This window comes from Erpetoichthys calabaricus, chromosome 9, assembly GCF_900747795.2.
Source record: "Erpetoichthys calabaricus chromosome 9, fErpCal1.3, whole genome shotgun sequence".
NCBI classification, from domain to species: domain Eukaryota; kingdom Metazoa; phylum Chordata; class Cladistia; order Polypteriformes; family Polypteridae; genus Erpetoichthys; species Erpetoichthys calabaricus.
The window spans coordinates 102,667,610-102,692,193 of record NC_041402.2 but is presented as its reverse complement, the minus strand read 5'-3'; the positions used below and the strand labels follow the sequence as shown (position 1 = coordinate 102,692,193).

Below are 24,584 nucleotides of genomic sequence, written 5' to 3'. Positions count from 1 at the left end.
ATAAGGTGTACCTTCAATTTTCAGACATTCCATTGTGTTTTCAAATATAACATTTTTACTTCCTATGTGTTAATACTTTACATTTATTCAGATTAAATTTTATCTGCCCTAAATTAAGGAGAAGGGTCTGGCTGCAGGTTGCAGACTCGGCCTTCCACGCCTCCTGCCTCCCACAGTCTGCCCTGGACCTCCCACAGTCCGTAGAAAGAGAAGAAGAAGAGCAGCTGTCCAGTTTTTCCAATTCGAATAAAAAGCTCAGTATATTTAAGAAGACTTTAGATCCATTACACAAAACTAATAAGATGAATGATTATATATAGCAAAGCCAAATGTTCTGTGTTTATCGTCATTAATGACATATCCTATTTTTAAGCATATAATTTTAATTATTTTTTACCTCTTGTATTATTTCTTTTTAATATCTGCCATATTATTTAACCTATATTAACTTATTACTTATTTATGAGATGTTATGTAGTGTATCTGCAATGTTAGTGTACAATATGAAAGGTATTTATGTTTATTGTTGTCATTAACGTTTGTTAAAAATCTTATTTAACTTGATTTTTCTGTAGTTAAGTTAGCTATTTATAAAAGCAGAATAGCGCTTTCTGCCAAATTAGTATTACATATTATTTTTGTCTCAATTTCCACAGTCACATTTCTCCATAAAGGCAGAGAATACAAAACCAACTTTGATTACATTGATTAAATATCAAAACGAGTCCAAGTGCACCCTTTGTAAAAAGCAAAGAGACTACAGCATCCTGCTGCCTCGTCTTTAGAGCCATGAAGGCCACATTGTGAAATATGCAGGTAATTATGCCAGTAGTGTATGCTTGCAAACAATACTGACATTCAGATTTCTGAACTGGAACTTTTTTAAATACAGTTTATAAAGCTGAGCTAATTCTGCATATTTCACTATTTACAGATGTAACACAGGGTGTGTAACAAGTGGCCATTTGCATTTTTGTTTAAAAGTCATTGTCAACAGTTTACTGTATGTCAGTATTTAATATTTGTCTTTGATTTAATTTTTTACCCCTTGTATTAGTGCCTTCCAAGTCAGATGGATAGCCATGACTGTGGAATTTTCATGTTGATGGTATGACCATTTCATATTTTAACTATATTTTTGTGTATGTCTGTATTTAATGTTGTGTCCAGGTTTCCAAATGACCATTTTGTGGTTTCTCTGTATTCAGTCCTCGAGGCCCCCTTCAATTTTAATGAGGTGTGTCTAAACTTTAGTACTCTCTTCTTTCATTGTAGCATTTGTAGAGGGAGGATTGTTGGTTCCCATTTTTGTCACCTTCTACAATTTGTGTTGGGTATTTGTGTTATGTTTATTTGTATTTTTTAAATTTTAGCATACTCTCCCTAGTGGCTTTGATGTTCCACAAACGCCTACCGTTTAAAATCCAGATATTTTAAATGTATGTTTATAATGGTTTGCATAAATATTTTTGTAACATTAAACTCCTTTCAACAACTTCACTCTGCTCAGTCCTCTTTAGAATGACATGCCAGCTTTGAGGAAGTGCTGGTGTAGAATGTTGCTTGAGAACTCAGCCCCAAGGGGTAAATGAAATTTAAAATTCCTTTAATAACTTTCATTTAGTTCTGTGGTAATGTGGCAAATATACTTAGCCATATTATAAATCAAAGACAAATAGTCAAAATGCTTACCATTATAAACAGAGTGCTTCTTTTTGAAATCACTGAAGTAACTGCTCACATTGGACTGAGCGAGCAAACACTTTTCTACATGTAGGCCAAGAACCAAACAAAAAATTAGAAGGTACAGAAATAATGGACAGACAGGACAGGGTCATTTTTGTGCCTATTCTTTTGGTTCTTTTTTAACATTTCCTTAGGTAAATATTATTTTTTCTGTTTTCAGGTTTACTCTTTATTGAGCCATTAATAAAAAGACAGAGTAAAGACTTGCACTACATCTGAAGTGAAAAAATGTCTTGCTATTCTGTTCCATAGCACTGCATTTATGCAGGTTTCAGATCTTTTTTTTTTTTTAGAAGAAACATCAGCCTCCCTTTTCCAACATCCAGCACAAGGCACCGATGAGCAGGTACAGACACCTCATTTTATAAACTTCCATAAGAAAAATGAATTACATTTTGTTGATGCTGGCTTACAATGCCTATGGTATAGTGAATAAAATGTGTAATGATCGTCTCAGATGCCTACTATTAATCGTTAACCAGTAGGAGTTAAAGCCCAAAAGACTAAACGCCTGTTTTACATATTCTGACAAACTGCAGTACTCTTAAAGGCCTTAAAACTTTTGAAATACATTGTGTACTTTGTTAATAATAGTATATGGTAAGAAACATTGAAGACTTGTTAGAATCTGCGATCGAAAGCAGTAATGTTAATAATGTATAACAAATTCAGAATATACTGAACATTATTTTTTACTTTCCTTTTTCTTACATTCCTTGTAAATGTGGAGGAAAAGGCTATAAGCTTTATGATGACCATTTAAAGAATTTTTTTTTTTTAAATAAAATGTATTACAGCAACACGGAATCCTTCAGCATCTTACCGAGGTACAGAAGTGGTGTGCTGACAATATTTCTGTGTTCAGGGGGCATGTCTCACTCTGCATTACTGTCAATGGACAAAGACAACATTGAGGAGGCCCTTCAGAAATTTGACTTGCTATCTGAATTTCCAGAAGAAGACGAGGGAATATGTCCTTAGACCCTTCATCATCCTTTTTTCACATATGGAAGACATGCATCTGATTTAGATAACGTGAGAGGAAAAAGGAAAATGACTGTGTTTTGTTAGAAAATGTAACATAAACATACATGTCCCTCATTGTTCAGTTACAACCTACAATTCTTGTTCTTTATTTTATATATTCTTTAACTTTTTTGTAATAAACGTTGCAAACCAACTTCATCTGTGCAGTCTTTTGTATCAGATCTGCACTTCTTAGTGTTATGTATTAAAATAATATTTTATAAGATAGGAAATGGCAATTTTTAATTATAAAGCACATTTACGACAGCCAGAACTGATCCAAAGTGCTGTACAAGAAAGGGTAAAAGAAGCAGTTCAAATATACCATATGTACACAGCACAAAACTGCAAGCATGACCAAGCATTACATAAAAGATAAACTCAAAATACACATACATACATATTTATAATCATGAATGTACATGAGCCAACATATACAAACAATGTCAACCTCTTGCAGGGTCAAATGGCAGCAAGAAGAAATAAGACTTTAATGATGACTTAAAAATGGCCTGTGTTGGAGCAGACCTAATATAATAAGGTGAGCCATTCCAGAGAAAAGGAGCAGCCACTGCAAACGCCCGATTCCTCCTCAAAACAAGAAATAGAATTTTAAAATCGATTCTGAAACGGACCAGAAGCCAATGAAGCAAGGTTAGTATTGGTGAAATATGGCCACACTTACGATAGCCATTCAATAAGTGAACAGCAAAGTTGTGGAATAGTTGTAGGTATCGCAACAACACCTACCTACAAAAGCTGCAATAGTCCAAATGACATGTTGTAAAAGCTTGGATGGCCTTTTCAAGATCACTGAAAGAAGGAAAAGTCTTTACGTTAAAGTCTCGGCTGGAAAAAGCTTAATTTAACCTAACAATTTATCTGTTTTTCAAGTTTGAATGAGCTGTTGAAGATCACGCCTGGGCTCCTAACTGAAGCTTTATGATACGTATATGGCAAGGGGTCCAAGTGCAACATCAGAGGCACTAAGACTTATTGAACTTTTGGACACCACAATCACAGTTTTATTATCATTTAGTTTAAGAAAATTCATTGCCATCCAGGTTTTAATATCATTCAAGCATTGTCTCACTTTGATTTTAGTGGCAAACAGATTTGAGTTTCATCAGCATAGCAGTGAAAGGAGAAGCCATACTTGTTAACAATGGAGCCTAAAAGTAACATGCATATCAAAAAGAGAACTGGTCCAAGGATGGAACCCTGCGGAACCCCACAAGTAAGAGGAGCTAAAGAGGATAAGAACTCACTCAAATGAATAGAAAAGCTCCTATTGCTTAGATAAGATTTAAACCATTTAAGGACATTACCTTGGATGCCTACATACTGTTCAAGGCGGGATAGAAGAAGCATAAGATCCAGGGCATCAAAAGCTGAGGTAAGATCTAGCAGTACAAGAATGGCAGAATCTCCAGCATTAGCAGCCGGGAAGAGGTCATTGTAAACCTTTAACAAGGATGTTTCACTGCTGGTAAGAAGATCTGTATCTGGATTGGAATTTTTTTTAGAAAACTGTTTTCATTCAGAAATGTTTGAGTTGGGACAACTTTTTCTAAGACTTTAGATTAAAAAGGCAGTTTAGAAATTGGCCTGACAATTTGACACATTAGAGGGTCCTTATTTGTTTTTTTTAATAAGTTTCTGTACCACAGCATGTTTCATGGCATCAGGAACACAACCAGAAATCAAGCAAGCATTTATTAAGGTAACAATACTTGGTCTGACAGAATAAAAAAAAACCCTTAACTAATCGAGAGGGGACACTGTCCAGGGCGCAATTTGTAGGATTCAGGCGTTGCACCAAATCAGACAACAGAGATGATGACACAGGCTCAGAGTGGTCAAAGACAGCTGAACACACTATGGGAAGAGATGAATCCTTAGCAAGCAGTGAAACCGATGACCTAATAACTGTAATCTTATTACAAAAAAATCTTCATGGCGGCACGGTGGCGCAGTGGTAGCTCTGCAGTCTCACAGTAAGGAGACCTGGGTTCACTTGGTGTGTGGATGTGTGTGTGCGCGCCCTGATTTGTTCCTGCCTTGCACCCTGTGTTGCCTGGGATTGGCTCCAGCAGACCCCTGCGACCCTGTGTTAGGATATAGCGGGTTGGATAATGGATGGATGGATGATATCTCCATTTGGAGAGTAAGTTGGGGTATGCGACAAATCACAAATTCCTAATACAAGAAATTGTAAATCACTAAGACATTGATTTGAAATTATTGCATCTACCCAAACAAAACATTTTTAAAGTTAACTTTAAAATCTGAATCAATGTGTTAGTCTAGTTCCAAAATAAATGAAAGATGGTTTATTGAAGTGCGACTTTCAATAATGCAAAATTTTTACATTTCTTTAGAAAAACAAACGATAATACCTATTAAGCAATTTAAGAGATTTGTCTTACTTTTTTGATAAGTACAGTACGTACTTATAAATTAGGGTCCCAGGGAGAACAATTATGCATTAAAATTAAAAAACAGGGAACGTTTGAAAGTTTAATAACTCCACTTGAAATTTATCAACATTATAACAGCAGCGTAGAACAAAATTAAGAAAGCACAATTCAAGACAGACAATGGAAATGAACTGTAGTAAGCTGGATCATTTAAAAAATTGTTCATTATAAACAATTTTAAAAGTCTGTTTTACTGAGAACTCGAAAATTTAGACCTTCATTTTCATGCCTGTTGATCATCATTTATTTTGTAACATAATACATTAATGTCATTAACAGAATTTTCCCTTTTATTGAACGAGGTTCCAGAAATAATGTAAAAATAATTTCAAATATTTTGAGTGATAGAATTCACTATAATAGCAGTTAGAGCAACCACATTCATATTTAGTATGGTGTTTCCGTAATCTAAAAATATGTTATGTCCTCTTTCTTTTAACTATCGAATCCTGAATCATAAATTATAAAACTGTTTTTTTTGTTTCTAAAAAGAAATACAACAGTAATACCACAAAGAGAAACTCGGATTCTTGTCTCGTGACTGGAGGAAGGCATGTTAATATCATCTTTTACGGTTACAAGGTTAATCAACGTTACTAGTTTTTCAACGAAAGCGATGTGACAAAAGATGGACGCGAATGCTGGGGGCATGGCGTGGAAGGCTGGGGAAGTGGAAGGCGGAGGCATAGAAGGCCAGGGGCGTGGAAGGCAGAGCCTGCGACCTGCAGCCAGATACAATTGAAATTAGCCCAATCCTGTATGCAGTTCAAGTCCTGCTGCAGTGATTCAGAACACCCTAGATTATCTGTCAATCCACCTAGCTTCGTCTCATCTGCAAACTTAACCAGTTTATTATTTATATTCCCATCCAAACCATTTATATATATTAAAAATAGAGGTGACCCTGGTACTGACTCCTGTGGGAAGCCATTCTTAATATCACCCAGTTCTGATAAGGTTCCTCACAAAATAATCCTCTGCTTCGTGTGTTATAGCCAATTCTGCACTCATCTACACACTACAACCTGAACTCCCACAAAGATTATTATAGTTTAGCCTTATTATACTAGTTCTTATTTTTATGTTTCTTCTGATGTTTTAGTTTTAAATTCATTTTAGTTAGCCTTCAATACTGTATTTTTAGTTTTAGTTTAGTTTTAATTTTAAAGACATTTTTATATTATTTTTAAATATTGTAAAGGACACTGCCCCGATAACCTTACTCGGCTGGGACCCCCACAGCCTTGAAGGACAGGGGAGACAGCTTGCACAGGGCTTTGCCCCATGGGCACTAGATGGGAGCTCCACTGGGCTGAGGCATTGCCATAGAGTTCCACAGGGCATTCTGGGAATTGGAGTCTGATGACTCAGCCCAGTTGGGTTCTGTGAGTGCCACCAGGGGATGCTGTAGGGGCTGACGAACCCTATTTGGTTGGGCTCCAGCATCACCTGGAAGTGCTTGCGAGCCACAGCTTTGGGACAGCAGAATTATTTCTGGAGATTACATAAAAGGAACTGCCTGCCTCAACTCTGACAACCAGAGTTGGGAAGATAAAGCTTGCGGAGAGGAGTGGAGGAACAGTTACAAAGAAAAGTAGCAAAGGAGAATTACAGGGCTGCTTATTCTGGCTGTGCTTGTGTTGTGTGAAATGTTTCACACAAATAAAGCTTTGATACTTATTGGAATTTGTGTCTGAGCCTTTGTGTCAGGTGTTTCGAAAGCTGTAGCATCCCCTGCTGGCCACAATGTATTAGTTTCAGTCTTAGTTTTAGTACCTATGGTATGGTTAAAGCGATGTTTTGGAAGTTAATTTTATGTCATATTGAAAGAACTGTAGATTTACTAGATTTGAATGTAATATTTTAATATCAGTGGAAGCCTATAGGCATGTCATGTTAAAACCAACCAAAAATACAACAACATCCTGAATATGAACAATTTTATAAAATGCTTATATTTTGTAATCATTTGTGTGGAAAAAAGGCAATTGTGCCAGAACATCAGCAATCCAAATTTAAATGGTATAAATCAAACAAATACTTCTTCCCCCATTGCACAATTTACTTTACTAAAGTCCCATAATAACACTGATACAAAACAGAGCCTAGAGTGATTCAGTTACCCATCTTTCTATTAATTATCAAGAAAACTTTTTGCTCCAGTGAAGCAGTCATTCTGTTTGCAATCCAGATGACAATTATCTACAAGCTGAGAATATGCATTCAACAAATGTTTGTGAAGCAGCAGCATACACAAGATCGAACACCACAGGGATAAGTTTAGTTACTCTGGCTTCCCAGAACTGAACAGGAGGGGCAAGCAATAAGTTAATGGACCATTAGATTCTTATTTAGTTTAAGAAAAAAATATCAAATTAGCAAAAATATCTAGGCTCCACATTTCCACTTTCAGTTTTCTAATACAAAATATTTATTCAGTTATGTGCACATTTCAGACTTTTATGTTCAATCTCTGGATTTCCAAAAGTGATAGGCTAACAAAACACAGTTTTTATCTCTTCCTTCATTAAACCCTTTAAATTGTTTCAGTATTACATACATTTCTATATTACGCATTATAATTTTTAACAGTGTTCAAAATAATATTAGAATGCTAATTTCTAGTGAATACAAATAAGATCTTCCATTATCTTTATAGCTAACACAAAATTAATATTCTATTCATATTTAATCTAAACATACTGTACACCAATGTGAATTTTGATAGGAACTTTTTAGGACTGGAACCTACATACATAGAGGTTATTAAAAATGAAAACCTTTCTCTTGATATAAAAGAAGAATGAAAAAAAAAGAATCAGTGTAACATATATTTGTGTTATATATAGTATCTCAACATTTCTACTGTCAATTATAATTGTCTCCTCATTTTTGTATATTTCTCAAAATATGTACAACATTTACTTTAATTTTCTGTCACTAATATTATTATCTTCTCCTCTCTTATGTTCCCTTCTTTCAGCATACAATCAGCCGTGTTTACCAAAGCTTCTCCTGTGTGCAGATGACATAAGTGATGTTATCTTAACATTGCATGATGCACTTGGTTTAGTGGTGAATTGTAAAAGCATGCAGAGAATTCACAAAAATGAAGTGCTCAAACACGTTTTACTTCATCTATCTACAAAAAGGTTACCTTCTACACTTATTTGACCATTGCTTTGATATGATGTGTTACTATATCCATTGTATGTGCAGATTTAATTGTGAAGCACATGGCATGTTAAATTTGGAATCAAGAGAAGAAACACTTTTTCTGAATAATGACATGTCATGTAGCCTTTCAGACAGCCAGTTTCAACAAACAGGGTTACTTTGGCTTGATAACTTTTTGGTGATTAACCATTGTAGCAGTAGATGCTCGTGTCCACCTCTCGAACCCTCAGGTACCACTCTGATGACCAGGTGAATGTATAATAATAATAACTTTTTATTTTGTTATTATAATGTAGTGCACCAAGCACTCTCCTCCACACACTCATTAACACAATACTCTCTCTATAATACTCCTCCTCTCCCAGACACGTCGCCACCCTACCTCCCAGCTCAGTTCAGTGTCTGGGCTTACCCATAGTCCTTTTATAGCCCCTGACCCGGAAGTGGCTCCAAGCCAAACCCACAAGTCCGTTTTCCTTCCGGGTCAGGGCAAAGTCCTTTTCTTCATCCCGGGAGCACATCACTTCTTCCAGTCACGTGACTGGGATGCACTCCCGGGTTATAGGGCATGCCAGCGCCTACTAGCCCCCCTACAGCGACTCCTGGCGGCCCCCAAGGTATCCAGCAGGGCTGTGTCAAAACACTACACAGTCCATGAGGCCCTGCTGGAACTCGGGGTGCAAATATGCTGTCCGGAGGGCTCCTCCTAGCGGCCTGGGGGTGACGACCGGAGTCCATAGCCGGTCGTCTGTCACAGTCCCTCCCCCTTAGCGACGACCAGTGGGGCAGAGCGTTGATTCCCGCGAGGGACGTCTTCCTCCAGGAGAACGCGAGATCCGGGCCGTGGTTCTGCTATCTAGATCCCCCAGCGAACCTTGGGGGAACGGTGTATCTGCAATCCCACCGTTCCCCTGTCCTCCAGGGACAACTCCTCCACACATGGCCCGGTTGCCGGCAGTTGTAGCACCGCCGACGTCCTCCTGGTGGCCTCTCTTCCCGAGACCTAAAGCACCTCGGGAATTCTGTCAGCTCCACCCTGTCCTCCGCCAAGGAGGGGTTAACAGCCGCTTTGCTGCTCTTGGCCCGTTTCTTTTCCCTGTTAGGAGACCCGCATTTCTGTGTGGGGATCTCCTGCTTTCTCTGGGGCTTGTGCACAACGTGAGGCTCTCTATGGAAGAGAGAGAGCCTCTTTGCTGTTTGCACGCCCGTTGTCCTATATATACTCGGAGGCGCCGTCATTAGTACCGTATCGCTCCGGGTAACAGCACTATTCAGCTGTCCCGGGACGATCGGTGCTTCTCCCGCCTTTCCGGTAACCAACGGCAACCCCTTTATCACGCGGGTCGGGCTCTTACGGTCCGCGTTATCCCGGAGCGGCGTCTGATATCGCCACCCCGGTTCCATCGGATCGCTACCCAACCACTCCGTCATGGTACCACACTCTACTGTCGGGCACACAGCGCTTTGACAACCGCAACTTATTAAACGCGGTGCCGATTCACACTGCGTCCCCTTATTATATACGGCGCAGATTTCACTCACCTGCACCGCCGAATCAATCGAGGTCGGGGCTTCACGGCCTAACCGCCAAAGGTATTCCTGCAGTCCCTTCAACGGCGCTTCGGCTGCAGCTCCCAGCTCCTCGACACGCTCCTTCACCTCCTGTAGTCCCTGGAAGAAAGCGTAAAGGGGCGCGAGACATTTCTCGAGCTCCTGCAAGTTTGTAAAGTTATTTGTTTCGGCCGGCAGTAAGGCCACTTCCTTGTTTTGATCATCTGCCGACCGGGAACCAATGAACACGTCCACTCCTGGCACGTGCTCTGCTGATGAGCGCAAGGGCTCCTGGGATTTGGAGTCTTCTGAGGGACGGGTGGCTGCAACAAGCTGACTGAGGTCTGCCTTTTTACTATTAATGTCAGATGCTACAGTCACTTCCCGCCCCTCTTTCTTTTTATTTAAAGATGGCGCTGCTTCGCTCGCCGCCCCCTTCCCCTTCAGGGAGCGCAGACGCGTTGGGGAATTACTGACCTCACCGACGGCTCCCAACTGACCTTCTTCCTGGTTGTCGTCGCGCGAGGTCACGTGGATAGATCCCACGAATGGGTTGGCCGCTTCCATCTGACTTGCCTTCTGGGTATCGCGGCCATCTTGCCACGGTACGAGGCAGGTATCCGATCCAGCGGTTGTTTTCCGAAGGCAGGCCGCTGCAAAATAGGAAGTGAATATCCCCTGCCCATCGGGCGTTGCCCCGGCACATACCTCCGGATTTTCCCGCTGTATCCCCGATTCGTTCAGGGCTGTTGACGCAGCCGATTGCTGGCAGCCTACTTGCAATTGTGCTCTTCGGACTTGCTCAGCCTTTATCGGCTGCCGGTCCCCCTTACACCCAGTTAGGTAAGTCCAGTACAGCTCGGCATCGGTTGCGGTCTTCACCCAATTAGTGCTGGCCTTCTTCTTGCCAGACTTTTTCCCCATTTTTGCCTGCTGAAGAGATTGGCGTCCCGCTGCAGCGCTCTTGGTCGCGGGTGGAGTTTTCACCTCCGCGGTTACTAGAGGGACCTTTCTAGGGTTCTCTGCCACAACAAATTTAATATTTAATGCAGATCCTCTGCCTCCAGACGGCCAGAGAATCCTGCCGACTACGCCAGTGTAGCAGTAGATGCTCGTGTCCACCTCTCGAACCCTCAGGTACCACTCTGATGACCAGGTGAATGTATAATAATAATAACTTTTTATTTTGTTATTATAATGTAGTGCACCAAGCACTCTCCTCCACACACTCATTAACACAATACTCTCTCTATAATACTCCTCCTCTCCCAGACACGTCGCCACCCTACCTCCCAGCTCAGTTCAGTGTCTGGGCTTACCCATAGTCCTTTTATAGCCCCTGACCCGGAAGTGGCTCCAAGCCAAACCCACAAGTCCGTTTTCCTTCCGGGTCAGGGCAAAGTCCTTTTCTTCATCCCTGGAGCACATCGCTTCTTCCAGTCACGTGACTGGGATGCACTCCCGGGTTATAGGGCATGCCAGCGCCTACTAGCCCCCCTACAGCGACTCCTGGCGGCCCCCAAGGTATCCAGCAGGGCTGTGTCAAAACACTACACAGTCCATGAGGCCCTGCTGGAACTCGGGGCGCAAATATGCTGTCCGGAGGGCTCCTCCTAGCGGCCTGGGGGTGACGACCGGAGTCCATAGCCAGTCGTCTGTCACACCATGTTTACTCCCCAAGCATATTGCTAATGTTTGCTGTCTTGTATTATGTTTACTTGAACTTGCGTGTGTACTTTTCAGCCTTTTTCTTTGCCCAGAAATATGTAATAGGCCATTCTGTAAAATGGGTATTTAGGTAAACTTTATGATTTGTGAGGGTTTTGCCATTAATCTGTATAGCACACAATGTACCTTGCTCTAACACTATGCAGTTGCTATTGTTGCTTTCAATGTTACATTCAAAAAACTCCCATACAATGCTTTATTACTTTCTTCTGGCCATGTTGTTCACTGTTACCATCTAGCTTCTACCATTTTAGCTTAATGCCCAACCTCTCATGTGGTACCCTATTAAATTGTTTCTGAAGGACAAGATAAATGTTACCATATGTTTTGCTTTGATCATATCCTTTAATTGCTTCCTCATAGAATTACAGCATGTTAGTAAAACACAATCTCTCGCTCCTGACTGATTAGTAAAACTCCTGTTCTTGCCATATATACCTCAATCTTTTCCTTAATAATTTCTCCCATTAATTTTACCCGTGATGCATGTTAAGGTAAATGACATATATTTACTTGGACCTGCCAATCACCCTTTTTAGACAACAGGACAATATTTGCCATTTTCCAGTCCTTCGGGATTTCCCCAGTATGCAGTGACTTTCTAAAAAAATCACATGAAATGTTTATATATGTACCCACTAACCTTATTAGGCACTTGAGGATAATTATCTGTCCTTGGTGATTTGTTTGATTTCAGCCTATTTAATCTAAGCAGTACTTCTTACTCAACAATTTCCAAATCACTCTGTACCTTCTTAGTTTTCACTGATACTGCTAGTAATTTACCTACTTCCACACATTTGAAGACTTCAGAAAAATGTCAAATTTAGAGCATGTACTATTTTACTGTCTGCATTTTTAATCCCCCCTTACAATTCCTGATGCACTTCACCTTCTCATTGACTGTCATTTTACTACTAAAATACTGAAAGGATATTTTAAGTCATCTTTCTACTTATCTGCTATATTCCTCTTTAACCAACTTTAGCTTCCCTCATATCCTTTTTCTTATTCTTCTTTCGGCTGCTCCTATTAGGGGTTGCCACAGCGGATCATCTTGTTCCATATCTTTCTGTCCTCTGCATCTTGCTCTGTTACACCCATCACCTGCATGACCTCACTCACCACATCCATAAACCTTCGCTTAGGCCTTCCTCTTTTCCTCTTCCCTGGCAGCTCTATCCTTAGCATCCTTCTCCCAATATACTCAGCATCTCTCCTCTGCACATGTCCAAACCAACGCAATCTCACCTCTCTGACTTTGCCTCCCAACCGTCCAACTTGAGCTGACCCTCTAATGTACTCATTTCTAATCCTATCCATCCTCGTCACACCCAATGCAAATCTTAGCATCTTTAACTCTGCCACCTCCAGCTCTGTCTCCAGCTTTCTGGTCAGTGCCACCGTCTCCAACCCATATAACATAGCTGGTCTCACTACCGTCCTGTAGACCTTCCCTTTCACTCTTGCTGATACCCATCTGTCACAAATTACTCCTGACACTCTTCTCCACCCATTCCACCCTGCCTGCACTCTCTTCTTCACCTCTCTTCCACAATCCCCATTACTCTGTACTGTTGATCCCAAGTATTTAAACTCATCCACCTTCGCCAACTGTACTCCCTGCATCCTCACCATTCCACTGACCTCCCTCTCATTTACACACATGTATTCTGTCTTGTTCCTACTGACCTTCATTCCTCTCCTCTCTAGAGCATATCTCCACCTCTCCAGGGTCTCCTCAACCTGCTCCCTACTATCACTACAGATCACAATGTAATCAGCAAACATCATAGTACAAGGGGACTCCTTTTTAATGGTTTCAATCATGTTCTCATACATCCTACGGATAGCATTATAGTTATTTATCTTATACAATAATTTTTCCTTTACAGCTTCTTTGTCTACTCCTATACCACTGTGAAGTTTTTTTTTAATTTCAAATTCTAAATTTTAGGATGTACCTGTCCTGCATTATATATAAAACATTTTTAAAAATGTTCCACTGCTCCTCAGCTGTTTCTAAACTTAAAAGTTTATCCCTTTTAGACTTTGCCACATCTGTTCAACATTTTTCATGCCAAAGATAAACGTAACAATTTTAGTCTTTGCAGATGCACTTTCCCAAACACAGAAACTTGTATTATATTATGGTCAATTGACGCCAGTGGTTCAATCACCTCTAAACCCTCAGTTCTATCCTGGTTATTATAAAATACTTACTCAGTTAATATTCAGATAGTTAAAATCCCCCATGACTATAATATTCCCCTGTAACCTTTTCTTAGTAACATTCAAAATGATGCACACTGAAATTACCTCCTGCATCAGGTGGGTAGGGGTTCTATATCACACTCAACAATAAAGCCTCTATCCCTAATGCTTTAGAGATTAATCTAGACATCCTCGCTAAGAAATGACTCATCATCCAACTAAATGGCAACGGCAATCTCTTTTCTGTTCTATCATTCTTAAAAAATGTGTACCCATCTGTGTTATAATCATCTCAGTCTTTGCTAATTAGACAGATTTCTGTTATTGCTATAATATTATAACTACGTTTAGCTACAAATAACATCAACTTACTTGTTTTATTTTTGATACTTCTAGCATTAAGGCAAGCGGTTTTTAATATATTACTTATTTTATTGTGCAGTTAAACACTGGGGTAAAATTTACATTACAGGTTGATATTCAAAAATCTGGACATGGATAATCCGGTTCCTTCAGATTTCCGGCATGGATTTCGGAGCGCATTTTCAAATTTACTGCGTTGGCACCAAAGTTTTCTGGAGGTGCCATTTATGTTTTGATGGTGCTGTAGTCGATAATCAGTTGTTGGGTCTTGCTTGCACCTGCTAACGGGCATTCCTGCTCATTCCTTCTCATTTTATCATTTATTTGCTGCTGTATAGCCCCATTATGGATTCAGCAAAGAAAAGAGGTGGCGTAAAACGTAAACATCATGCGTTGTCGATCGAAGAGAAAGTGCAAAAAAAACTTGATAGTGGCGTGTCTGTGCAAACCATTTGTGAAACATACGACATTGGCTCTTCAACAGTGCATGATATTAAAAAACAGAAAGAAAAACTGTTGAAGTTCTTTTCTGACAGTGTATCAAAAAAGCAAATGTTTGTAAGGAAGTCAATGACTGAGGGAAAAAGTTCTCATAACCTGGTTTAATCTTTGCATAAGTGAAAGTGTGGAAATTTCTGGTGATTTATTAAAGGAACAAGTCAAACTGGTTCATGAAGAGCTGGGATTGCAACACAAGTGTGAATATTCAGAAGGTTGGCTGCATTGTTTCAAGTCGCGACATGGCTTACAGTTTCGTACGGTGTGTGGGGAAAAATGTTCAGCAGACAAAGATGCGGCTAGTGCTTATGTGGATGAATATGCAAAGTTAAGTTAGTGATGAACATTTAAATCCTGAACAAGTGTACAATGCTGATGAGACTGCCTTGTTTTGGAGATATACGCCAAAAAGAACTCTAACAACTGAGGATGCAGAATCACAATCGGGGTTTAAAGCTTCAAAGGATCGCGTCACAGAAATGTGCTGCTCTAATGCTGTGGGTACCCATAGATGTAAGTTGCTCGTTATGAGGAAAAGTTTCCATCCGAGGGCCTTCAAGAGCATGACACAGTTTCCTGTCCATTACCGTGCCAACAGGAAGGGGTGGGTTAACACTAATGTTACATTGGATTGGATTAAAAAATGTTTTGTTCCTGAGGCTAGGGTTAACTAAAATTCTGTAGAACTGTTTTATTTAGTTGGTGAACATTAAAATTTTATTTGCTTTTCATTTAGTGTTTAATTTTCTTTCTTTAAAGGACTGTACAGGTAGTCATTTTCTGTTAAATATATACAGCATATATAACCATCCAAAGTCTGGCATTTTCGAAAATCCGGCACTCCTCTTTTTGAATGTCAACCTGTACTAGGCACTTTTCTTTTTATACCATTGTTCTTTTCTTCATGTACAGTTTTAAACCTGACCTGTCCAAGCCTCCCCAATCCCTAGTTTAAGCAAACCTCAACTATCCTATTGTTATGCCCCCCCAACATAATGCTGCCTCTCTGGTTCAAATGTAACCAATCACAGAGGAATAGGCCCATATGTCACAATGCCCTATAAATCGATACCCTTCTAATCTACACCAAGACTTCAGCCACACATTAAGCTTTCTGATCTGTTCAGTTTTACCTGTACTAGCATGTAGCACAGGTTGAACTTTGGAAGAGACTACCTTGTCAGTTCTGCTCCTTAGCTTATCGCCTAACTTTTCAAATTTCGATTACAGAACTGACAGACTGACCTTATGTATATAATTTGTTGCAACATGAATAATGACAACTAGATCCTCCCCTGTTCTGGTCAAGAGCCTGTCCACCCTTTCTGAGAAGCCTCTAACGTATGCACCCAGAAGGCAACACACTGTACAAGGCTCTCTGTCTCTAGAGCAGGGGTGAGCAAACATTTTGGCTCAGGGGCCATATTGACTTTTAAAATTTGACAGACGGGTCGGGCCAGCACTAGATGCATACATATGAAACATAAACATAAAAAAGGGATTACAGTGTTAATATTTACATTCACTTTTAGTGGGAACAGTGTTGTTGATCACCCTTTTTTGCCAGTGCATCGAAGTCTGGTGTTAGTTTTATTGTGGCAATTCTCAGAACATATCTGAGGTGTTCATCATTCAAATGGGATCTGTGGGGTGCTTTGTTGGTGTTCATCACACTAAAAGTCTGTTCACACACATACATAGAGCCAAACACCACCAGCATCATCTGTGCCATCTTCTGGATGTTTGGAAATTTGGCTGCACTTAATGAAGCATAAAACTCATCCAGCTTAAGAGAGTTGAACTTCTCCTTTAAGACGTGTCACATTGGAGATCAATCAGTTCCAACTGCAACTCCTGTGGCTTGTGTGAAGGGACATGACACCAGCTGAAGTGGCTTGTAAATTTTTCCAAAATCAGAGAATTGACAGCAGATTTCCCTTGTAGCTTCACGTTAAGCTCATTCACGTGTGTCAGTATGTCCACAGCAAAAGCTAAATCACAATGCCAATCTGTGCCACTCAGCTCAGGAAAATTGTCAGCTTTCTCAAGTAGCTCCAAAAATGAGATGTCCTGTTTGACTCATTGACATACTTTCCCCAAACTTAACCAGCGGACATTGAAGTGGTAAAGCAAGTCCTGGTGATCAGCGTCAATTTCTTCAAGAAACTTAATAAACTGACGATGCTGAAGTGCTCTTGCTTGAATAAAGTTAACGAGTTTTACAACTGGCTTCACTACATAGTCAAGCTGCAATACGGATTTACACAGTGCTTCCTGGTGGATTAGGCAGTGTAAGAAAATTACCTCCTGCTCAGGGTTGTCCTCCTTCATCCTCTCCTGGATTCTTTTGAGCAACCCGATGTTTTTTACAGCCAGATTTTGCGATCCACCTGTGTTAACGTTGGCGAGCGTACTCCAAGGTAGCTTGTGCCTTTTCATGACCCTCGACATGTTGTCATACAAGTCATCTCCCCGCGTTTTTGCCTTTAGGGATTCCATGGCCAGAAACTCCTCCGTTATCTCAAAATTGTCATTAATCCCTCTGACAAAAATTAAAAACTGAGCGGTGTCCTTTATGTCATTACTTTCGTACAGTGCCAAGGAATACAATGTAAATGTCTCCGCCTTTTTGTTTAGCTTGCTAGCTAAGTCTTTGTCAATTAGCTCAACACAGCGAGTCACTGTCCTGCGTGATAAGCTAATTTTTTTCAAATTTGTTCTTCCTCTCAGGACACAAGATACCTGCTGTCTCTACCATGCACTCTTTGAGAAATTTCCCTTCGGAGAAAGGCTGCTGGTCTTTGCTAATTTGAATGCCAGCACATAACTTGCCTTCGTGCTTGATTCTTCGATGGCAGTTTGTCGGATAAAGGTGTTTTGCTGAGCCTGCAAACTAGCTGCGCACTTCTGAGCAGTAGCCGTCCATTCTTGCGTTGACTGGTTGTTAGCGTAATTAGCATGCTTGGTGGAAAAGTGACAGCTGATGTTGGACTCCTTTAAAACTGCAACGGTTTCTTGGCAAATAAGACATACAGCCTTTGACCGGACTTCAGTGAAAAAGTATTTAGTTGTCCATTCCTTATTAAACACTTGGCACTCACTGTCGATTTTTCTTTTCTTTGGCCCACTCATTGTTGCAGATGGGTTCAGAGCAATAGCAGAGTAATATCAGAGAGTAGCCTGGGCTCCGCAAAATCAAGTCAATGTATCACTGCGCCTAATGCACCACCTGGTGGAACGCCAAGCATTAGAGGACAAGGTCAAATGAATGCAGTCATAATTATGATATGATTTGAATTGGGCAATTCTGTACCAACATTCGGCGGGCCGGATTAAAAAGACCAATGGGCCGGATGTTGTCCGCGGGCTGTAGTGTGCCCACCCCTACTCAAGAGCAAACCTGCATTTTAATCTCTCTAATGACTGAATCCATCACAACTTCTCTCTACCTTGTGTCTTCTTTTGAGGTGGCCCACTGGCTAACTTTCCTGAGAAATAAGAAGTGTTCTACTAACTATCCTTACTAGGACAACTTGCTTAATGAATACCTACCACTGGTAATGTACTTTTCAGTTGTCTGTTGCTATTGCTACTTGCTCCTGATCAGTGCTCCATCACTAGATGCCTGTCTATGTACCATGGATGCCCTCTCTTAGCTTGTTTCAAGTAGCCACCTATGTGTGTTTAAATGAAATGTTTCTTCCTAAAGAAAAAACATATATGCTGTTGCTTTCTACTAGCGCTAACACTTTTTTGTAAAAGTGCTATATCTAATTTATGAAAAAGTTTGGGAACCTCTTTTAATTCTTTGGATTTTTGTTTACCATTGGCTGAGATTTCAAAGTTGCAACTTCCTTTTAATATATGACATGCCTTATGGAAACAGTAACATTTCAGCAGTGACATTATGTTTATTGGATTAACAGAAAATATGAAATATGCATCATAACAATATTAAACAGGTGCATACATTTGGGCACCCCAAACTTAGTTGAGCCTTCTTTTGCAAATATAACAGCCTCTAGACACTTCTTATAGCCTTTGATCAGTGTCTGGATTCTGAATGGAAGTATCTTTGACAATTCTTCCATACAAAATCATCCCATAGATTTTCGATGATATTCAAGTCAGGGGACTGTGACAGCCATTCCAGAACATTGTACTTCTCCCTCTGCATGAATGCCTTTGTAGATTTCGAACTGTGTTTTGGGTCATTGTCTTGTTGGAATATCCAACCCCTGTGTAACTTCAACTTTGTTGACTGATGCTTGAACATTATCCTGAAGAATTTGTTGATATTGGATTGAATTCATCCGACTCTCGACTTTAACAATGGCCCCAGTCCCTGAACTAGCCCCACAGCATGATGGAACCTCCACTAAATTTGACAGTAGGTAGCAGGTGTTTTTCTTGGAATGTGGTGTTCTTCTTCCACCATGCAAAGCGCTTTTTGTTATGAACAAATAACTCAATTTTTGTCTCATCAGTCCAAAGCACTTTGTTCCAAAATGAATCTGGCTTGTCTAAATGAGCATTTGCATACAACAAGTGACTCTGTTTGTGGCGTGAGTGCAGAAAGGGCTTCTTTCACATCACCCTGCCATACAGATGTTCTTTGTGCAAATTGCGCTGAATTGTAGAACGATGTACAGATACACCATCTGCAGCAAGATGTTCTTGCAGGTCTTTGGAGGTGATCTGTGGGTTGTCTGTAACCATTCTCACAATCCTGCGCATATGCTGCTCCTGCATTTTTCTTGGCCTGCCAGACCTGGGTTTAACAGCAACTGTGCCTGTGGCCTTCCATTTCCTGATTACATTCCTTACAGTTGAAACTGACAGTTTAAACCTCTAAGATAGCTTTTTGTAGCCTTCTCCTAAACCATGATACTGAACAACCTTTGTTTTCATGACTTTTGAGAGATGCTTTGAGGGTCCCATGCTGTCAGAGATGCTTTGAGGGTCCCATGCTGTCACTCTTCAGAGGAGAGTCAAAGGGAAGCACAACTTGCAACTGACCACCTTAAATACCTTTTCTCATGATTGGAAACACCTGTCTACGAAGTTCAAGGCTTAACGAGCTAATCCAACCAATTTGGTGTTGCAAGTAATCAGTATTGAGCAGTTACATGCATTCATATCAGCAAAATTACAAGGGGACCCAAATTTTTGCACAGCCAGTTTTTCACATTTGATTTAATTTCATACAACTAAATCTGCTTCACTAAAAATCTTTGTTCGGAAAGCACCCCAGTACTCAGATGTTCCTAGGAAATGAAAGACATACCACTATTAATTTTTTTGTTGAAAGTAGAGTAAATTATTATGCAGGCTGAGAGGGGTTCCCAAACTTTTTCATATGACGCTGTGTTACTACAGCGTTGGTTATTTACTTATAGACTTGCCAGTTTTTGCAACTACTGTCTGCGCTTTCTGCCTCATGTTGCACTCACAAAAGCTACAGTTTTGAATACAAGTAACTTTTCCAAACCCTACCTTTGCTCCTGTGAGGGTGAAAAGAATACTAAAAAAACACTGTAATCTGAAAAATTCCTGCACAGCACCTTAGTGGCAACCAAAAAAAGTTTTTGGAGCTAAAATTGTATATTAATTAATTGTCAAACAACAGTAATACAAAAACACTAAGTACTGCTTCCACTTCCAACTCCACCTTCTATTTACAAAGATGATGTCGCCACATCAGTCTCAGTCGCCAATCACATTTCCACTCCAATTTGATAGAAATATGCAACCGCTTCATTCAAATATTTATCAGCCTAGTCTATATTTTTCAAATATATTAATCAGGTTGGATATTTAAATGATGGGAAGGGAATGCTTTCTTTCATCCTGTGTATTCATCCATCTGAGCTTGCTTCTGGCTCAAGTTGGAGACAGACCCTAGATGGGCTGTCTCAGGGCACTCTTATACACACACACACACTAATTCATGCTGGGCCAATTTAGACTCCTTCATCAACCTAATACATGTTTTTGAGATGTGACAAGAAGACAGAGACAATGTTAAAACTAAACATTACGACTCGGTCTGGGGCTGAAACCACAGCTACTTTATAACCATAGTGTCAGTCCTCCAAAATATGTATTTATATTCAGATTGTTTTAATTTCAAAACACATTATATGGCTATCATAATGAATACCCTTAGGGCCTTTGTATACTTCATACTCAGAACGTGTACACGCATGCATCATGGCTGCTACGTGTTCCCAGCATTCATTTGACACGTCCTCTGAGCACATCCTCAGAAATTAACGTGACATTTTAGTGAGCTGCAGTACCACCAAAAAGATGGGGAGAGCAGTGGTATAAATTCGGAAACTTGAAGTCAGAGTCTTTGTTTACTATCTACATGTGGAAGAAAGCCGCTTTGCGAATCCTATAGGATCGATATGTGTGCTTCGATGTTTGATAAATGGCTCGATGTGGTAAAGCAAAATGCCGATATACAAATGCATTCGTGGTGCTTTTATATTCAACTGTCACACATTCCCCATTGTAATGACATGATACATTTTTTTTGCACCTTCACAACAGCATCAGAATGTACAACGGCGTATTTGAGCCACAGAGGGAAAAAAAAGTTAAGGACACAGTGAAAAGGTGTATTTTGTGATTAAAGTGGAAATTTCGGCTTAAATCTCGAAATATTCACTTTTTATCATTGAAGTAGACTGTCGCAAACGTCATCTTAAAACCGTGTTTCTGGGGCTTCCTCCTGCATTGACAGCAGCGGCAAGCAACAATCGCCACACAGAAAACATTAAATTTATGATATTCCAGCTCTCTGCTTATTTAGAATCCTTAGATTTATACTTGATATCATTTTCATAATGAAATGCATTAAACTATGTATATTACATTTTACAGATAAATAGTTAACTTCATGTAAATAATGAGTACTGTTAACAATTACACATGTGGGGGCGACACAGTAGCAGAGCAGTAGCACTGCTGTCTCGTGGGGAGTCACGACCCTGGTGTTCCCTGCCTGGAGTTTGCATGTTTTCCAGGTGGATTTCCACTGTGTGCTACAGTTTCCTTCCAAAGATATGCAGGTTTGAGGATTTGGTGATGTTAAAATTACGCTAGTGTATGTGAGTGCTTGTATTCACCTTGCGATGAGTTGATTGATGCCCTGTCCAGGGATTACTTCTGCCTCATGTCCAGTACTAGCTGGAATGGGCTCATCCCTGGATTGATGGATGTAATCATCAAACATCCATCCTTTTCAGAGATATTGTGGCAAGATGACCTTGGAATTTAATGGATTTTTCAGGCAATTAACAACACAGCAAAGCTGAACATTTTACTTACCTTCCTGGTGAAATCTTCCAGATTTACGTAAAGTACGCGTGCAAGTATAAACAGTACAACGCTTGCGTAGCTTAAGCATCCCCTGCAGCACGCATTGCGTTGTAAACACTAATCAAGTTGTATCTCTGCTGCAGACAAACAACCCTGTGACCTGATATTAAGTATGGTATGAGGTAAAGTAAAAGATGCTTGATAAATATATGACAAATGTTTAAAACAAAAACTAAGATGTCAGAATAATAAACTAAAGTACAATGTATTGGACTTGATATCATTAATAGAAATTGCCTATATGAAAGATGTGGAGAAATTTATTTTTGTCTTTTAAATTGATCAAGTACAATGTTGGTTTCTGCTCAAATACAACCAACATATATTTGTTTTTAAATCCACACGTGAAAAAAAGTTGTTTTTTTTTATTTTAAAATGCAAATTCTGTTTAGCACAGTTAGTATCACACACTTTAAAAAAAAAAAAAAACAACATTATTAGTTTGTCACTTACCTGTTGGATATGCTCCATAAGAACATATATTTGTTTTTCTCATTAGTAATAAAGGAGGGTGGAATAGTGCTGCAGTGCTAAGCACTGCTGCCTCGTTAAACCAGTGTCCTGGGTTTGAAGCCCATGCCCAGATGTTGTGGAATCTGCTCATTCTCAATTAATTTTTTGCACAATATTCTGCAAAGATGTATGTATGTGAAGGTAACTTGTGATTCCAAATTGGCCCCCAGGTGAGCAGACGTCTGATTGACTGGTACCCTACTCAAGATTGTTTTCTATATTTCATCCAGTGCTTCTGCAATAGGCTCTGCCCCCATGACTATGAATTAGATTAAACATATTTCAGCATGTTATGTTAGTACAGAATACATTTTCCTTGCAAATTACAATCATCCTACCTGTTCCTTCTCATCTTGAATAATGACCAAAGAGCCACCAGTCAACTTGCAGTGCTCTTGGCTACTACTCCAGTTTAACATATTTTTGGAAAAAAAGTAGCATTTGTGATTATAATATGTCCAACCATTTGGACAAAACTCACAAATCTCACCTGCAAGACAAGAAGAGAAATGTTATCAATTTAAATCATAACAAATAAGACAAAACAAATTCCAATTCATCAGTGTCTTCATACACACCATTACAGTATCTGGGTAAATTACTCCCATTCAACATGTTCTTCAATAAGACAGTCAGGCGGGTAGAGATTGAAGAAATATGCGGGTGTTCAACTGTCTTACATATAGTTGGCTCAGTATAATTCTGTGAAACATCAATGCAAGGTTCATTTCTTATGTTATAGTCTGAAAAGAAAAAATACCCACAGTTTATAAATATCCATCCATCCATCCATCCATTTCCCAACCCGCTGAATCCGAACACAGGGTCACGGGGGTCTGCTGGAGCCAATCCCAGGCAACACAGGGTACAAGGCAGGAAACAATCCTGGGCAGGGTGCCAACCCACCGCAGAGTTTATAAACAAGCAAAGTAAAATGGATGAAAAAGAAACATGCAAAAACATCATAAAATGAATCAAAAACATGTTAGAAGTACTGATTAATGCTAACATTAATGCAAACTTAATATAGGAAAGATTGTAATTAAGACCAAGAACCACAGTTGTAAACTCTATGTCTTAAGCAATATTAGAATTGTTTGCAAAATCCCCTTCCTTATTTATAAAGTGAAGAATGATTTCCCTCTTTAACTTTCATAACTTGTAATTGGTTATACAGCAAAACATACAATATTATTATTATATATTTGGCTAGCCCTTAATCCAAGATGAGTTACATGATCTTTTTATATTACAATTATTTACATTAATTTTTAACAATTAGAGCTCAGGCAGGTTAAGTGATTTGTTTAAGGTTACATAGTCAGAAAAAACAAATGAACTAACAACTTTATGGCAGTGCCTTAGGCACTAAACCATATTTTATTCCTATAGCATATGACCAAAACACACAGTCCTGTTATAAGTCATTGGAGAAAAATACTACTGTAGATATAAATAAAATCTAGATGCAGATAGGCCATCTAACCTCATCATCTGACTGTCATTTAGAAACTATATATTCTATATTTTAAGAATTCTATTTTTCTTAATTATATGTTTTTCTTCTTTAAGTGTGCATTATTTATTTATATTTTGTATACTGTTTATTCATTATTCTGCTTATCTAAAATAATTTGTTTTTCTTTGCATGTAACTACTTCTTTGACATGTTGTAAAGTACTTTAAGCTACTGTACATCCTTTCTATAAAAATGTCCTATAGAATAAATGTTGTTTTTGTTCTGTTTTCATATTGGGAGTATGTTTTTGTAGAATTGCCTTTAAAGCAAATCCTTCTGTACTTCTTTTTGCTCCGAGGAGCCTTGCTTTGTACATTGGTTGTTTTATAATAAATCTTTTTTTACAGATCATTTGATTTCCTTTTAGTGCACATGCAGAA

General features: G+C 39.4%; 1 protein-coding gene across 1 annotated transcript in view; it reads right to left on the bottom strand.

The window, feature by feature from the left end:
- Positions 1-24,584, bottom strand: part of LOC114658021 (oxidized low-density lipoprotein receptor 1-like) — a 224,068-nt gene that overhangs the window by 61,795 nt on the left and 137,689 nt on the right. Inside the window, exons 7-8 of the mRNA XM_028810044.2 lie at positions 23,264-23,428; positions 23,024-23,175 (exon numbers count right to left, since the gene is read on the bottom strand). Of these exons, the coding sequence (XP_028665877.2) occupies positions 23,024-23,175; positions 23,264-23,428 (317 nt within the window). The remainder of the gene's footprint in view (positions 1-23,023; positions 23,176-23,263; positions 23,429-24,584) is intronic.